Raw genomic sequence first — 18,816 nt, 5'->3', positions numbered from 1 at the left:
TCTCTCTGGTGTGGTCAGACTGGTGTTGTGGTGGCGGGCGGCCCTGTATTTCTGATCCACTCTCGTTTTCCACACATGCAACTAAAGTGGTGACCCTACTCCCCTCCCTGACGGATATGACCAGGCTGACACACCCTCACCCACAGACTACTTACAATGACACACACACACAGCCCCCCCCCGTCTCCCCTATGGATTGATTATATTGACGGTCTCATGCACACAAAAAACAGCCACACACTCCCTGCTTTTTCCGAAGGGCCCTCGTCATAAACGTTGATGACATGCTAGTAGACTGGGTCACAGGATATGACTGGAGAAGCACCATATTTAACATAATCCGGCCCATGGAAAACCAGTAGCATATAAAAGGTTAGATAAATAGAAAATCACAGCCAAACACTTCCATGCCTCCTCAGACTTAGGCTCAGCAGTCCCTCCTTGTTTACCCAGTCCCACTGAAATGCCAGTGCTGACCTCAGTGATGTCTGTAAGCCCACAGCCTCCACCTTGCCACAGCCCTGTGGTCTTACAGTCTGTCCCACTGGTACCACTGACCCAGTCTGGTGGTGTTCTGGCATTCACTGCTATCTTACGCGATGAATATGGGTTGTAATGACAGTCACAATTGCCTTACTACTTGGTCTGTAAGTAATAAATTACCAATGAGTTTACAAAGGGGGAAATTTATAATATCTGGAATTCCTTTGTCCTCCATGGGGCTAAAGACATTAGGCAATGACATACCCCCCCCCTTCTTTCTATAGCTGTGACTCCCTCAGTCTTGTCATGAGTGGCAGTCAGAAATCAGACCTTTGATAGTCTTCTGTCCGCTCTACGTGCAGGTGGCAGTATCCTGATTGTGTTATTGTATTCCTGACTCTCCATTTCTCATCAGTCTAGTCTGTAAGTACCTCTCCTGTTCTAATGTAAAAAGCAGGACTGGGCTCTGAGTTGGGTATTAGTTTAGTTGGGGAGGGAGGCAGTGGACAACAGCTGTCTTTGTCTAGTTTGTGTGTTTGCGGTGTGAGTGAATGTGCTTGAGTAGGTGTGCTACAGCTCGACTGGCTTCTATTTTTGTACGCTTCTGTGAGTGGTTGTTTTATTCGATTGTGAGTTTGCATGTGAGTGTGTTTTGTGCAAGTGTCTGTCTTGGCAGTGGATGTCACTGTGAGGGAGAGAAGCACAGGCAAAGAAATGTAAGTGCAGCCTGTGAACTCTCCAGGCCCATGCAGTCATTTCCTTAGCGACTGAAAGTAAATATTCATACTTTTTGTAGAGGAAGTGACTCAACCCTCTCTGCAACTCTCACTTTCTCTTTCTGGCCCATCACATGAACTCACCGGATGACATTCCTGACCCCAACTGTACACCTTTGACTGATTGTGAAGGTCAGCTAATGGTGTGGGTGTGTGGTCTGTAAGTGAAGGGGAGAATGTGGTAATGCTCTGTTATGTCACACTGTCTTTATATTTCACTACTGAATACAGTAACAAGCGATATACTTTGATTGGATAGCTGGATTTGGTGCTGTTACTTTCTCACCCAGTCGTTGTGTGGTGTCACATCTATACCAATATTGGTCATTTATTTAATAGTCTAGATTTGAGATAGGCTTAAATTAGGAGAGCTAAGGATTGTTTTTTGTAAATTGAGTTTTGTCAACAGGCACCTCTTTTCCTCCCACAACTGTAACTGTAAGCCATATGATGCTCTACATTCCTCTGACTGGAGAGCTGTTTCGCACAGTTGGCATTCACACTTGATTTGGAGGTGTTTTCCAGAGCGTGTCGCACAGCTGTGCCATTATCGTTCCTTGGTTAGGGGGTGTTAGGAGAAATAACCAACAACGAAACCACTTTCAGCTTAGCTCCTGCGCTGCCTGGCCTGCTGCCAGCTCTTTCTGGAGAGGATTGGCTTGGCCTCCTCTCCCTCTCTCCTCCCTTCTTTCCCAAACCCAGATACGCACACAGTAACCATCCAAGCAACAGCAGGGAGAAAGGAGAGCGAGAAAGCGGGTAGGGAAATGAGAAAGTTCTCTCGGTAACTTTTGGGTCCTGTATTTTAGTTAAAATAAAAATGCCATACATTTTACTGTTCGGAATTAATCCTTTTTATATGCGGGGAGACTGAAATTGACTGTTTTAAAGGGCAGGAAGGAAGCAGTACACCACTGAAGTTTTCTCAGCACTTTTTTCGTTGTATGAGGCACCTTTATAATCAACATTTTGGAATACCTCCGGGAGTTAGTCGGCTGTTGTCAGGGTTTGCGTGAAAGGAATAAAGAGTCCCTTGGTGTTTTGTTCTGAACCGTCTTTAACAGCATTACGTTTTGCCACCGTGAATGCCCCCTTCTCTTTGCGCACGGCGGTGAAGGATGCCAGGATGCCTTCTCTGATCATTTCCCATCTGCTCGTAATCTGGCTGGGTGTCCAGAGGCTGGCCTGGTGCGCAGAGCGCGCATCCACCCGGGAGCGCTTCAAAGTGGTCATCGCCCCTCTCATCTGCAAGAGGATTTGTTTAAAAGGCCAGTGCCAGGACACTTGTGAGCAGGGCAACAATACCACACTGATAGGCGAGAACGGACAGTCAGCGGATACTCTCACAGGGCCTGGATTCAGAGTGGGTGAGTGATGATGCGATGATAAACAATAAGGCTTTTATTTTCTTTACAGAAATAAAGATGATGCTGTTTACCCTGACCTAATTATGCTGCTTTTAAAATTCTAATCCATGAACAATATCAGTCCTTGTAGGGAAGAAAATACACATGGACCCATAGTCCTTAATCATCAGAATCCAAATTACCATTGCATTGCTCAATGGCTCATTGGCATATTTCAGATTTCCCCCCTTCTCTAATCTCTTGTCCACATTGTCTGGCTGGCATGAGTTTAGTCGTTCTGAACAGTGTCAGATAAAATGTGGTAAACCACGGCTCCTGGGCCTATACCGTTTACATTCCGGAGCCTACACCGGAGTTTACTTAGCCAACTAAACTCAACTCCACGATTTACGACTAGTGTGGGCGGACTGGAGTTCCAACATCACATAAAATGAAAGTTGAGTTTTATCTGCTAGAGTTTACTGTTCCCTCTCACACTGCCCAGTATAAAGCTGCGACCAGCAACCGTTCAGTCAACACACTCTCACAATGCTAACAATTTTACCAGTATTGTGTTTTAAAAGTACCCTTGCCAGTTTACATTTGAATTATCTACTGTGATGGATCACAGGCTAGCAGCAGTTGTCAGACACAATAAATACACTGAGTGTACAAAAAATTAGGAACATCTGCTCTTTCTGTGACATAGACTGACCAGGTTAAAGCTATGAGCCCTTATTGATGTCAGCTGTTAAATACACTTCAATCAGCGTAGATGAATGGGAGGAGACAGGTTAAATAATATGTTTTAAGCTTTGAGACAATAGAGCCCCACAGTGGAGGTTTCATAATACCCATAAAACCTAGCGGTCCAACAGGGAAATGGTTCCAATCGTTTTTCCATCATTCATTTTTCCCATAGGGGATTTTAAAAACAGTCAAAATAAGCGCTGTGTTTCGTGTAGGCTTACCCTGGCGTGACGTTTTGATAACCATGTAATGCTCTCGGACAAGGTGACTTTTATCAATATATTTGGCTCTATTTACTCTCAGATTCGAACATGCTAATTAGCATCAAAGTAGACATCATGCAAGACTACAAATCCCTGCAAGCTCCTGCACGTCAGCTCTACCTGGCACCTTTGCTAACAGGTACATTTAAAGAAAGCCATTTTATTAATTAATACATTTAGCTAACATTAGATAGTTCATTCAGAGATTCTTACCTTTGCCTTGATTTGGCAGTCACGTCCATATCATCATGGCCTTTGTAGTTCTTTATCATAGCCACATTAGCAGCTAATTAGCATTTCATTTGCTGGGGGTAAATACAGGCAAATATATTGATAAGAGTCACCTTGTCCTAGAGAGAGTTACACGGTTGTCAAAACGTCATGCCAGGGTAAGCCTACATGAAACACAGCCCTTATTTTAAATGTTTCTAAAATCCCCTGTGGGAAAATGAATGATTGAACAACAATTGGAACCATTTCCCTGTTTGATCCTGCCTTTGAACGGGGTATAGTAGTAGGTGCCATGCGCACCGGTTTGAGTGTGTCAAGAACCGCAATGCTGCTGGGTTTTTCACGCTCGACAATTGCCTGTGTGTATCAAGAATGGTCCACCACCCAAAGGACATCCAGTCAACTTGACACAACTGTGGGGATCATTGGAGTCAACATGGTGCCATCATCCCTGTGGAACGCTTCGACACCTTGTAGAGTCCATGCCCCGAATAATTGAGGCTGTTCTGAGGGGAACAGGGGTGCAACTCAATATTAGGAAGGTGTTCCTCTTTGTTTTGTACACTCAGTGTATTTAATGAGGCTGACAACTGCTGCTATCCTGTGATCCATCACAGTAGATCATTAAAATGTAAACTATCAAGTGTGCTTTTGAAACACAATACTGGTAAAAAAAAAAAATAGATGTATAAAAAATATTGCCTGTTTTGAGAGAGCTCTGTAGTTATTTGCTCCGTTTTTTCCTTAGTTGAGATGAGGGGATGTCCACTTCTATGTTGATCTGTGTGGCGCCCAGGGTTATTTTAGTGTGATTTGATTTCCCCTCAGCCCCTTATTAAGGCAGACTAAGATTTGCTTTAGAATGCGAACAGGAACCCAAAAATAAACTGCAGTAATAAACGAGGGAACTGATTCAGTCACTGTGAGAGCTACATTTATGGAAATGCATGCAGAGGCCGTCCTTAAAGTGTCGGCTGTGAGGCTCTGTGGTCAAGGGAGTTCGAGCAACATTCACATTCACTTAGGCCCACACATGTCCTATACATTTACACATATTTTCAGAATGTTTAGATTTTTATTGAACACCTAATTACTGTAATGCCAATTTACTGTCGTAAGGTTGTCGTACAGATTTTGTTTTGGAACTTCTTGTGAAATGTGAAGTCCCTATGCTTTTTCTCCCACCAGCCCTTCATTACAGAACTACAGCATATTCATAAATGACCTAATGCGTTTTTGTCATAAGAAACTCTCTTCCTCTGCACTGTGAATGAACTTGCTCACCCTTTGATCACAAAACCATCAAAATGTCCCTCCTTACATACTCCAGCTGTAATTACAGTGCAACACAGGATTGTTCATTTTGTGTAATCTGAACATTTGGTCTGGAGAATCAAACTAGCGTACAAACGGCCCTGTGTCTGGTATTGTACGTACTGTAAGCTGCATTTAACCAGGCTTCAGTGCAGTTGTTTGGGTTTGTCTGGCAGGGGCTACAGAGTGCAACTTGAGCCAGTGTCAGCTTTTGGCAAACCAGAAGTGTGTGTGGACAGTGTACTCTATGGACATGTGGAATTTTCTCTCTAGCATGTTAAAATGGCCGCGGTCAACGACAGCAATATTAACACTTTTCCATATATGAGTGGCGGTGACGTCAGCACCACAGCAAGGCTGAGGCCTAGACTGAGCAGACATGCCAGAACCTTGCCGTGAAGCAGTTCACTTCCAAATGCCGTCATTTTCTGCCTAATGATTCAAGCTTGCCTTTCTTAAACTCTTCACAAGAGCAATGTTGTTAAAGCTGTTGTAGGATATTTTGAGAAAATTAATAAATAAGGCTTGGTGAGTTTCAGGGAAATCTACTGGGCCTCAGCGGGTTTGCCAGGTTGGCCTCACAGCTATTACATAGCTATTGCTATATATTACAGTAGGTACATTTCCATCCTGGATTTTTTTGTTCAGTTGAAGATTTGGAATAGTATTGAACAGATTCTGACATGGTAACATAAACAGATATTTTGAAGCAGGATTACATGTTTTGTAATCTCTGCTAAATGAGAATTGACACAGTCCAGTCAACCGCAACAGTGGTTTATTATATAAACAAGCGACCCTTTTCCATCCTCATTCTGTGCTCATTCTCTTAATACTTCTGTTACGCTACTGTCTGAAGTGTATGACTAAGATGTCATGTTCAGGAAGTCCAGTGGTTTGGTCACTTCTCCTCTCGTCACCAGGTGATCTGAGGTGAGACTGGACATTCCTCCTTAAGGGGAGGATTTATGCTTAGAAATAGAATCACCAGGACGTCTTCATTCTGTTCTGTGGATTCTATGTATCTATCCCTGGTAAAGCAGGACTGGCTACCCCCCCCAGCCCTCTGACAGACAGCGTGGGGAATCCTGCAGGGCTAGAGAGGGATTAGCTACTGCTACTGTTACTGCTACTTTTGCTGTTACTGCTACACTTACTGTTCCAGGGATAAATCAGCTGAGAGACAGCTAGGTTACACAGACTCCCGTCTGCACTGGATGATGGCCTCTGGATTTACAAGCTGTAGTATGTGAAAATAAACTAGAATGGCAGAGTTGCCAAATAAACCTAGCTAAATAAATTTAAGCTTGTATTTCCTAGCATTATCTCTTGTCATACTCAAATTACATATGAAAGATAAATACTATATTCATATCAGAGATGGCATGTGCTGTATGTTGAGATACTGTTATATGTTTAGTTTCCGGAAGGTTCCACAGATGAAAAGAGTCAGTCGGCAGTTGGTCTTTGGATCAGGCAGGCATTGTTCTGTGTTGGGCTCCCGAGTAGCGCAGTGGTCTAAGGCACTGCATCTCAATGCTTGAGGTGTCACTACAAACACCCGGATTCAAATCCAGGCTGTATCACAACTGGCTGTGATTGGGAGTCCCATAGGGTGGCGCACAATTGGCCCAGTGCTGTCCGGGTTTGGCTGGTGTAGGCCGCCATTGTAAATAAGAATTTGTTGTTAATGTACTTGCCTAGTTAAATAACGGTTAAAAATATTCTAATTTTTAATTTGAAATGTCTCAACACAGTCAGAGGTTGAGCTGGGTTGTGCAGGTCAGACTGAAGCAGCACTCTGGATGTATGACTTAAGAGACTGGGAATGGGAATCTTGATAGACATTCCTCCCACCCCCACCGTCCCTGCAGTATTTACCCACGGTAGTTCTGAGCCTGTTCCCCCAGTTTGACAGCACACAGCTCTGTTTGGGTGAGGGACGTAGGACGCAGCCTTTCTTCTCCTCAAAGGTTGTTACCGCGCAGGCTTTCCACCCATCAACCTCAGCAGACCGGCAGCAGCTGCTCTCCAACTCTTCTGGACCTGCTTCTGCTTCTCAGTCACTCTCACTCTGTATCTGTCTGTGTCCTAAACTAAACCTGCTGTCTCATTCAGCCCAATCACTCTGTATCTCTATCTGTATCTGGGACTCAGGTTTCCTCCAACTTTGATATGCAGGGAAGTGGTGGACCCTCTAACCTCAGCAACATTCCCATCCTTACTGTTGAGGCTGAGCTGACTTCTGTCTCTCTAGAATGTCCTATGTGTTCCCCCTGTGTTCAGTTCCTGATGGCCTTCTCCCTCCATCCTACTGCAGTACATCTGGCTCATGTCTATCTCTCCGTGACTCAGGACGGAGGTCATGTGAGAATGTGAAATGACCAATGCGATCATGCACAACATATGAGTTGAATGAGTCATTCAAACCCAATCATTATTGCAGTGATTTATTTGGGGTTTCCCTCGGTACGGGTCAGAGGTACGGGTCAGAGGAGAATGAAAGGTAAAAGAGAAGTCAGCAAAACAAGACGAACTGGAGCTGCCAGGGCTTGTTGTTCCTGTTTAGACACACTTTAGTTTCCCTCTAAGAGTCCTTCCCCACACTCACTCGCTTCCTCCTCTGATGCCAAGTTATGGGTGCTGTAGTAAACATGGGCAACCCAGAAACCTGCACCACTCCACAGTGTGCCGCAGGCTTGGCTTTGCCCAGAGGTGAGTCTAAGCAGAGCTTTACTCACACACACTCTCTGTCAGTCTCTCCCAAGGCCACAGAGAGGGGGATTCACACTTTGTGTGTGTATGTGTGTGTGTTTGGTGCCATGTCATCAGCCTTCCCTCAAGGCTGTGTTGTAATGTTTCTGCGTGCATGGTTTAGGCTGCTCTCGTATGGAGGGCAAATATCTCAGGTTAGTTAAGGTCACAGGCAATGTAGATCGACAGTCCAGTTTATTTGGGGATCTTAACTGGGATTTTTAATGGAATCAGGTTCCTCCTCTGAGGGCTATTCCTGTCCTGTCACTGGCTCTATTTAAGTCAACACTTCGGTGCAGGTTGAGAAGAAGGAAAAACAGTGTGAGGCACGTTGTTTTTGGCAGCTGAAGCTCCAAAAACAAAACACCAATTAGAGGTCATTTTTGAAAGTGATGAGGGAACACAGTGTGTGTGTCAGGAAGAAGGCCGTCTCACATTTGAGGCTAATATAGGAGGAGCTAGCCTGGCCTGCCATGTTTAACACGCTTTCCTCCCATTTGCTTAGGGTGGGGGAGAAAGGGAGCAGTTATTTAAAGCTGGCTAGTGGAATGTGAGCACTGTGAGACTGTGTAACTGCACCCCCCGACCAGATCTCTGGAGCCACACAGCCATTAGCCAAGGTAAATACAGAATAACAGTGCTGCTGCCAGGAGAAGGGGGAGAAGGCCCTGAGACGCCCTGAGCCACTACAGACCCATACCTCCCCTGAGGGGTGTGCCATCGCATCGTCACCGGGCCTGGGCAGATAGCTCACATCAGCTCTGCTGGGTGTACTGTCAGCGTTCCTCCCTCTACCTGGCCTGCTGATATACTACAGAACAGATTAGACCAGTGATTACATGACATCACTTACCCAAAGCTGGTGCCAACATTCTGTCTCCCTCTCTCTCTGTCCACAGACGTTAAATAGCTCTGGTGCAGGGGGGTGCCAGGTTACACTGGGTTCATGCCTACCTCTGGCCTTAGAAACAACCTTACATACCTCCATGACATGTCATAATATGCCCATTGAGCAGGGATTGGAGTGATGGGTTTGGGCAATTATACATAATCAGACAGACAGTGCAATATCGTAGTCTCACACCAGATTAATGCTAATGATATGTCACGTTAGAAGTGATCTGCGTAGATATTGTTTATTTTTACATCAAAATAAGCGTTCTAGATAATTTTGCTTTACAAAAAAAGGGGGTGGGGTTAATGAAGTGGACTAAAATGAAAGTTGATCAAACCCCAGCGTCTTATTCAGGCAAGATTTCTGCTAGATCATTTTGTGCCAGTCGACTGTTAAAGACAGCAATCATTTAGTGACTGCAAATGTTCTATGTGTGTTGAGCGTTGGAACAGGCACTGTTTGGAGGGCTGCATCCCTCCTTGCCAAGCGATCTGGGGTGGATGCAGGGGGTTGAGGGGATGCAGGGGTACAATATGAGTATCTAGAGTCCGTTCAGTATGCAGAGGCCCTTACTCCCAGGCGGCCTGCCAGTCGGCAGGAGGAAGCAGAGGAGACTTTCTCAGGCCTGTGTTTTTAAAAAGCCAGTGATTATGTCATTTACTCTGGGCTATGGGCATGGCTACAGAAGTCTGGCCCAGTCGATAGTCCACTCTGTGTATGTGGTATGCGGTCTCACAGCGCCAGTTTAAAGCAGGCATATTTGGGGATGTGGTTTCTTGCTTTTTCTACTGACCGTGAAGGCAAGAGCGTCATAAGACGCTGTGCCTCCCATTATTGTAATCATGCCCTTTTAATAGTGGTGGTAGTGGTAGTGGTGGTGATTGTTATTGTGGTGTGATGTTGTTTTTGTCATTGTCCTTTTGATGGTATTTTTTTGTGGGAATGAAGAGATGAAAATGGATTGATTTGACGTGGGTTGTGTAGCTTACCGGCTTACTGTAACAGCAGTATAATACTGTAATACTAGCTTAATACTGTAATACTAGCTTAATACTGTAATACTAGCTTAATACTGTAATACTAGCTTAATACTGTAATACTAGCTTAATACTGTAATACTAGCCTAATACTGTAATAGTAATACCTGAAGGAAAAAATGTACTTAATATCATTTTCTGATGGTTTGGCAAATACTCCCTCCTCTATAACGCCATACTTTTTAAGGCATACAATCATAATCTCATGATCACTTTAAATATTTGTTAAGCCATGAGAAGCTGGCAGGCCGTCACTGACCCACTGGCATATTCAGAATGATCTTCTAAGAAATGTAAGATATCAGACGAACAGCTCGCCGTACGTAGACTAGCTGTTGAACTGGAGCATTAAACTATAATTTGATCATTTTGAGCGGGGAATATTTGAGTTGGGAGGGAGCGGCTGTGGTTGGATGGGAGGCTGTAGGGGGAGGTAACCAGGCTGCTGCTGAATCATCTCTAGACAGACAGAAGTGGGTGGGTGGCCACAGTCAGAGCAAAACCCCAGGGGCACGCAGAGGGCGCCCCTGAAACACACACACCCTCCCCCACCTCCCTCTGCCCACAGTGCACAGACAGGCAGGAGATTCCCCCCACTAAAGTTACTGTTGAGGTCTGGGGGAAGTATGAGTCTTGCTGGTTTTAGATGTGCTGTATGAACTGTGATGCAGTGATAGTAGAGAGCTGTGAGGTGTCATCTCTTCAGCTAGGTTTGATTTGAACGGGGACTTAGTTGAACCTATTGTTGCTCCTGGGGCTTTGGATTACTGAAAATGAAATAGAATGGTCCTTGTTTAACCTGGAGTGTAGAAATGTGAGTCTAGGTTTGGCATTGGACATAGGTCAGATCATTGCTCAAGTCTTGAGTTAGTAAGGCCTATTGTTGAAATATTATCCTTGGATTAAACTCTTCTACCCTGTCGCTCTCAAACATGGGTGGTTGTAATAAACCTAGCAGCCAGTAGTTGGTCTGAAATAATAACATAATTAAACATTCCAAAGTGTGTGTGTTGGTGTGTCAGACTTTCTGTATATGTACAGCATGGTATGTATAGCTCTGTGTTTTTGTGCCAAATCTGTGGTAATGTGTCAGTGTGTGTAAAGCACATGTGTGTGTATAGTTGTCTCAGCTTGCCCACGCTACAGTTGAAGAATGACAGGTATGTATTTCTGAAAAAAAAGTCCCTCTGAATCTGAAGAAAAAATAACAGATTAATTTGGATCCCTCTGATGCTTTTTCCATTGCACCTTCTCCATTGCACCTTCTCTATTCTACTTCTCTTTATTACACACTCTCCCCCTCTCTCCACTCCTCTCTACCTCTCCTCTTCTCTCTCGTGCTCTCTCACCCCCCCCACTCTCTCTTTCTCTCCCTATCCATCTTTCTCTCTCTCTGTTTTTGTTGTGCCTCCATTGGCCTGTCTATCTCCTACACACTGTCGGTTTCAGTCAAAATCAACTTTTTCAGTGGAGACCCCATTTTTTTCTGCCAGAATTTCTGGGGACACCATTTCTTCCCCAATAATTTCTTGGGACCTCACCCCACCCCAAATCTAATGACAAAACCGTAACATTGGTAAATTTCGATTTTTACATCAACAAATACATATATATATATTTAGTGCATTCGGAAAGTATGCAGACCCCTTGACTTTTTCAAAATTTTATTACGTTCCAGCCTTATGGATTAAATTGATTAAATAGTTTTTTCCCCCTCATCAATCTACACACAATACCCCATAATGACAAAGCAAAAACTGTTTTTTAGAGATGTTTGAAAATGTATAAAATAAACTGAAATATCACATTTACATAAGTATTCAGACCCTTTACTCAGCACTTTGTTAAAGCACCTTTGCCAGCGATTATAGCCTCAAGTTTTCTTGGGTATGACGCTATAAGCTTGGCACACCTGTATTTGGGGAGTTTCTCCGATTCTTCTCTGCAGATCCTCTCAAGCTGTCAGGTTGGATGGGGAGCGTCGCTGTTTCTCATGGTCTGAGAGTCTTTTAGGTGCCAAGCAGGCTATCATGTGCCTTTTACTGAGGAGTGGCTTCTGTCTGGCCCCTCTACCATAAAGGCCTGATTGGTGGAGGGCTGCAGAGATGGTTGTCCTTCTGTAAGGTTCTCCCATCTCCACAGAGGAACTCTGGATCTCTGTCAGAGTGACCATTGGGTTCTTGGTCACCTCCCTGACCAAGGCCCTTCTCCGATTGCTCACTTTGGCCAGGCGGCCAGCTCTAGGAAGAGTCTTGGTGATTCCAAACTTCTTCCATTTAATGATGGAGGCCACTATGTTCTTGAGGATCTTCAATGCTGCAGAAATGTTTTGGTACCCTTCCCCAGATCTGTGCCTCAACACAATCCTGTCTCGGAGCTCTACGGACAATTCCTGGTTTTGCCTCTGACATGCAATTTCAACTGTGGGACCTTATATAAGCTGGTGTGTACCTTTCCAAATCATGTCCAATCAATTTAATTTACCACAGGTGGACCCAAGTTGTAGAAACATCTCTGAATACTTTCCGAGTACACAGTATATAAAAAACAATTTTGGAGACCCCACCGCAATTACCCCGATTTTGAATACCACTGGTCTAAATCATGGCATTATGAGGAACGAGCTCTCACTCCTCACATAAATCACTATGTCGAGAAGAGCTTTAAAGCCAACATTTGTTCCTTTCTTCCTCCCTCTCTCCCCCTCTCTTTTCTCTCTTTCGGTTCCAGCACATGCTGGATAGGAAAAATATTTCCCCTTTGACTACGGTTTGGAACACATGTGACCCAATTTTGAGTATAAAATCTATTTCTTGAGACATGCCAATAAAATTGTATAATGTGAAAGTGAGATGTGAGCATAATTACATTTTGGGCATCAGTATTAATGGTGGTGACTGAGAATTGATATCCATATTGGGATCATGGGTTTCATACAAGTGCTTTATAATATATAGCACTGTATAATATAGCCTAGATTGCACCAAGCGTTTGTTGGAGTGATTCTATAGCTGGGTGGCTTTAGTGTTTCAGATGATCTATTCTAGGCCATTCTGACGGCCTGCTACCGACTCAACAGAGTGGGAGAATTTCCCATCGGCAGACTTTTTGTGCCCAGTTGGGTTTCATAATTCAAGGATGCAGTAGAACACATATTATCATGACTGGATCATAACAGTCCCACGATCATCTCACTCACTCAAGCACAGTCTGCAGAAAGCATTAGTCCATGTGCATTACACCCAGGTCTCTCAAACTGCCCTGTCCTGGGTTTAGATAGAGGAAGCAGATGTGGAGGAGAGTCGAGTTTAAATCCCTCCTATTGACTGTCAGAGAAGCAGTCTGAGAACTGGCCGCCTGGTCCAGTCAGTGTGGTGTAGTCTGATTAGTGGACTTGGAGGTCCACCCTCTCTACCTCATAAGATATGTGTTTAGCCTGTCATGCTAAGCACCAGTACTCCACCCAACTAGCTAATCTGTGGGGAAGGGATGAACGTTGTAAATACAAGCACACAGCAAGAGGTGTGCTAGAAATGGCAGACAGCTATGTGCTGTAGTCTCTGTTGTGAAGCCCCATGCTGGGGTTAATTCGAAACATCAAAAGAAAGGCGCATTCACCAGATTTTATTTTATCCACAGTTTATGTACAGTCTGCTTCAAGGCATGTGTGCAACATGTTCACGTTGACAAAGGTATCATTTTGACTAACTGTACCTAAGGGCTGTGTTATTTTCTTCTTCATAGAACCCCATCCTGTTGTTGGCCATGGAGTTTGTGTGTGTGTGAATGCAGTGAGCTCCAGTTCCCCGTCAGAGGGTCTGCTCTGCTCTCTCTGAGACTGCTTCTCTGCCAGACGGGCCCTCTCCCCAAGCCTTTTCCAGACTTTTCCTATGTTGTCTCTATGGTCTCTGTGGGTTGAAGTTGTATAATCGGGGTTGGAAGGAGGCTACGCCCCTGTCTTTCTTTCTCCGTCTCTTTCTCTGTGTTCTCATCCCAATTCTCCATTCCCAACAGCTTTCTCCGCTTTCTCTCTCCGTCTTTCCAGCTTTCTCTACTGAGACAAAAAGTCATCAGACACAATAGATGTCTGGAGAGCTGTGCACGGGGAAGGGAAGTCCTTCTCCAGCTGGATTTGCTATACAGGTTTTCCCCTGCTATCTGTGAGCCTCCCCATTAACCTGCTGCTGCGTGTAGCTGCCTGTTTTGGGTGTATGGTTAAAGACCACTGTCAAGTTTAATTATGGTGCAGGCAGTGCAGGCTGCGTCAGAACAGCCCAGCCTATCCCACTACACATTTAAACATAAGCTGCACAGCCTCGTGTCATTTCATTATGGCTGTGATTTCTCCAGTTGCTCTTTTCCTTGACTCTCATTGGTTTAAAGATGTCCCCGCTGTGTTTGAGGTGATCTAGTCCCGTCATTACACAGCGGCCTAGACTCCGAGGCAGTCCAGGCCTAATTGCTTCAGTGTGCGGAGCTCTGCTCCGCGGGGCGGGTAACACGAAGAGGCCTCTTCTCAACCACTGGGTGGGTCTCCGTGTCAGTCAGACGTGCCGAGTCGTCTCTCTCTCTCTATCTCGCTCTCTCTCTTCCTGCCGTGGGACTCCCACTGCCGTGATACTGCTATGCTAGACTGCAGGGCAAGACATCCAAACCACTGAGCTTCAACTTCTGCTTCATTTCATGGCCCCATTATGGGACAGAGAAAGTACACAACATATTAGTCATTGATTAATACGTTTCAACATTTTATTGCGCACTTTGTTGTATGTCTATTGAACTATGTGTGTTATTACGGCATGTATTGCAGCATATTTTAGCACAGCATATCTTGAATTAAGTTTTGATTGCATTCTTTATGCTGAACATCTCAGTCTGGTATGTACTCCTAGCTCCCAGATCTTGGCTCCCATTGTTTCATCTGATTCTCCTTTTTAGGGAGAAAAGTGGCTACTATAAAAGTAAACACAAAGGGAAACCTACAGAGCGGTATATATGGCATGAAGCTCTTTCTTTAAGCAGAGCTCTTGTGGTTTAAAATATTTTCCAAATCCCAGTAAAAAGCCATCATTTGTATCAGTGTTCTGCTCTGGCCTGCTCTGGATCTGACTCCGTACGTTAGGAAATTCATACGGTAGTCACGTGTGATATCTCAGACAACACTGGCCTGATTTTGACGAAACTTGGGTGAATGATGTGTCTTGCCATACATGTCTGGCATTTACAAAAATACACTGATTGGCCAGATGGTGGCGCTATATTAAGAGGTTTAAAATGCACACTTTGAAAGGTCACGCCTCTCACCCCGTTTGACCTAAAGTCATGAAATTCAGTACATACTGCAGGTCCCTCTCCTCACAAGGAACCCATTTGCCTCAGGGACCCATAAGGTCTGCCATGATGGTTTTCCGCCATTTTGAATATTGTGAAAAAAACTTTAAATGCTACTCTTCTGGCATCGAATGACCAATCTGTACGGAACCTGATACGTGGCATCTATGGACAAAGCTCTCTCAAAGCAATCTTTTCCAGAGTAGTACCTAAAACAATATGGCCGGTATTGACCAATAAACATTCACGTGGGTGTGGTCTGGCACATAATGCATATAAATCTAAATTTGGTACACATGTTGAAAGCACTGTCGAGACTCAACATATGCAAGAACATTCATATCGACCACACATTGACATTATAATGGGCACATGTTTATATCTCTTGATTTGTTTTACTCAGAGTCCTGAGATTTGGCACACATGCTCAGGGATGTGAGTCTAGCTAATCCATGCAATATCTCAGACACCACTGGTCTGATTTTGACAAAAATGATGTGTGAATTGTGCGTCTTGATGCGTCTTTCCATAAAAATCGTTAATTTGGAAAATTACACTGATTGCTATAGTAATCAACTGTACATACATTAATTATACGTAATATCTCTGACACCACTGGTGCTATTTATTATTTTTTATCCTCTTTTTCTCCCCAATTCCGTGATATACAATTACGATCTCGTGTCATCGCCGAGATTCCCCAATGGGCTTGGGATAGGCAAAGGTTGAGTCATGCGTCCTTCGAAACATGGCACGCCAAACCGTGCTTCTTAACACCCGGCCACTTAACCCGGAAGCCAGCCGCACCGACGTGTTGGAGGAAACACTGTCCAACTGACAGGCGCCCGGCCCACCACCAGGAGTCGCTAGAGCGCTATGAGCCAAGTAAAGCCGGCCCGGCCAAACCCTTCCCGAACCCGGACGACGCTGGGACAATTGTGCGCCACCCTCACTGGTCCGATTTTTACGAAACTTGGGTGAATGATGCGTCTTGCCATAGAGATCTGCATTTACAAAATTGCACTGATTGTCCAAAGGGGGCGCTCCATCATTTGTGGGGGATGACATGTTTATTTTCTACAGGAACTATGGTACTGCTCTTATAAAAGTCCCAACTGTTCTCTGTTTAAAATAATGTTCCAAATGAAAAAAAGCACAACATTACATTATGTTGATGATGTTCACCGTGTGTACAGGTTTTTCCTCTCCTCATGTCTTGGTGATGTGTTTTACGCCTCTTTCTCTCTCCCTGTCTCTTTAGTTGTATGTCCACTGACCTGCATGAATGGAGGGGTGTGCAGCTCGCGGACCCACTGCCTGTGCCCGCCAGGTTTTACTGGTCGCCTGTGCCAGTTCCCGCTCCGGCAGATGCCTGAGGCCCAGGCGGCGCGGGGCAACAAGCAACCCGTCTACACGCTGTCAGTGCTGCCAGACGGCCAGAGCCAGGGCGAGCAGGCGGCCATGGGGCGACCACAGCTGACACAGACCCACTCTGTGTTCACCCTTCCCCTGGCACAGGGGGCAGGCCACCACTCATCAGAAGGTACCCATCATGGCAAACTGTGGGCACTGAAACCACAGTCATATTGCTGTATATATCAATGCCTGTGCCCATATAGCAGTTTGTTTTGGGTGTCATGGTAAAGAACTGGAATCATATTCATGTAATCTCCCATGTGTTTGTCTCTCCCTGTCTTTCTTGGCGTCTCCCTTCTCTCTGCTACTCTCTCACTCGCTCGCGGCACTCTTTCTCTTTCTCTCTCTCTCTCTCTCCCTCCCTCTCACTCTATCGTTCTCTCTTTTCAGTGCAGTTCAATGTCCGTGTCCACCATGCACACGACACATCCGTTGTCATCCATCCTCTCGACCAATCGGATTCAAAGCCACCTCATAAAACCGTGACACGCTTGACCCCTCAGACTCACAAACCCAGGGGGCGGTGCTTCCAGGAGACCACGCCCAAACAAGCTGTGAGTTACACCACCATATCAACATAGTGATTGTCACTTTACATACAATAAGTGTATTATGGTTTTTCAAACGCCATTGTGTGCATTTCCCTCTTTCCTTCTCTCTCTCACGCCATGTGCTTCAGTGTAGCAGTACCCCTCTCCCTGTACTGACCAATCAGGAGGACTGCTGTGGAAGTGTCGGGAACTCTTGGGGACAAAACAAATGTTATAAATGTCCCAAGCTACCATGTGAGTAACAAATGCCTCAGAATGGAATTCTTGACTTGCTTAAGTGTAAGTGTGTGTGTGTGTGTGTCCTTTCTAGACTACTGGTGATCTGCCATTTCTTCATTTGTGATCTTCTATCCTACATCTCTAACTGCATATCTGTCATGTATAGTGATTATTATCTGTCATGTAGAGTGATTATCTGTCATGTAGAGTGATTATTATCTGTCATGTATAGTGATTATTATCTGTCATGTATAGTGATTATTATCTGTCATGTAGAGTGATTATCTGTCATGTATAGTGATTACTATCTGCCAGGTGTGACAACTGAGCTTCCATTGTTTATAATCTAACTCCTTGGCAGATGTCCATCTGATCTCGATCTCTGCTGTTATACGCATTAAGTCATTTGTTTATGGAGCCAAAAACCCCAAGCGTCCACGCCAATAATTCATTCCCAGCTTATGAAATAATGAGCCTGCATTAACGCAAGCAATTTGTGTATGTCTATGTTTGTGTAAGTGTGTACGCATGTGTGTGTATATGTGTGAGTTTGTGTGTGTGTCTGTGTGCGTGTGTGTATGTGTGCAAGTGAGTGTGAGAGAGAAAAGAACTCTGCAGTTACGTGTCTTCCCCTGTGCCAGGCCAGTGGAATACTGTCATCGAATTGCCGAAAATTGAATTTCAAGCTGCGCCCCATGAAAATCTTTTTTACCTTTTTCCATTTTCTATTACTCCATTCCTCAGTTGTGAGTCAGACAAAGAAACCTTTGTAAGAAAAGGATAGTTATGGTTCATCTTTAAACGTGGGGCAGCAGGATCCCTGTCTGGCATGCTTCTCGTCTCTTTTCTAGTAACGTTGAAGGAACGTTGTATTGTTTTCATGAGACATGTCATCTGCGAATGAACAGACAAAAGCAACAAGTGGAAAATATGATTCTGGGCTTTTCTTGGGAAGCATGAACTTTTTTTAAAGTTGTACTTTTCTTCCATCTATTTTTGAAAGGTATTCTGGAACGCGATGCTCCCACAGTTTCCCACAAAAGCATTCTTTCAATTTTTCTGCCTGGAGGAAAAATCACTCAGAGGCCACTATTTGTTCTATCATCATTTGATTCCTTCTGTTGAATCTCTCTTTCTCCCAGATGAAGAGGAGTTTCACTTGGTCGCTCACCGCTCTTTTATTTCCCCTCTCTTAGTACTCCTTGGGTCATACTCATGCTTGGATACCTGTAATCTCTCAAAACCAGGCTCTGATCCAACGTGTCTCATCTATACACATATCTCTGTCCCGTGGAATCCCACACATTTACTGTCACGCTGCCTATACTGACAGTGTGTTCAGAATGAACAAGGAACAGCTAAATTAGCTATTGAGTCCAGGGCAGCAGGTAGCCTAGCAGTTAAGAGCATTGGGCCAGTAGCCGAAGGGTCGCTGGTTTGAATCCTTGAG

The 18,816-nt window shown here is 44.6% G+C and overlaps 1 protein-coding gene across 12 annotated transcripts in view; it reads left to right on the top strand.

Annotated features, from left to right (window-relative positions):
- The first annotated feature begins 1,841 nt into the window (after positions 1 to 1,841).
- Positions 1,842 to 18,816, top strand: part of LOC129868940 (latent-transforming growth factor beta-binding protein 3-like) — a 33,297-nt gene continuing 16,322 nt past the window's right edge. For 4 of the 12 annotated variants that reach the window (XM_055943312.1, XM_055943306.1, XM_055943310.1 and 1 more), the window contains exons 1-4: positions 1,844 to 2,626; positions 16,442 to 16,723; positions 16,987 to 17,150; positions 17,276 to 17,381. In XM_055943312.1, coding sequence (XP_055799287.1) covers positions 2,386 to 2,626; positions 16,442 to 16,723; positions 16,987 to 17,150; positions 17,276 to 17,381 — 793 coding nt within the window. In that variant the 5' untranslated portion in view covers positions 1,844 to 2,385. Of the gene's footprint in view, positions 2,627 to 16,441; positions 16,724 to 16,986; positions 17,151 to 17,275; positions 17,382 to 18,816 lie in introns of all 12 variants that reach the window. The other 8 variants (XM_055943309.1, XM_055943304.1, XM_055943301.1 and 5 more) reach the window with 4 other exon arrangements.

Source organism: Salvelinus fontinalis, chromosome 13 (genome assembly GCF_029448725.1).
Source record: "Salvelinus fontinalis isolate EN_2023a chromosome 13, ASM2944872v1, whole genome shotgun sequence".
Taxonomy (NCBI): Eukaryota; Metazoa; Chordata; class Actinopteri; order Salmoniformes; family Salmonidae; genus Salvelinus; species Salvelinus fontinalis.
Note: the sequence above shows the minus strand (reverse complement) of the source record. Positions and strands in the feature narration are given on the sequence as shown.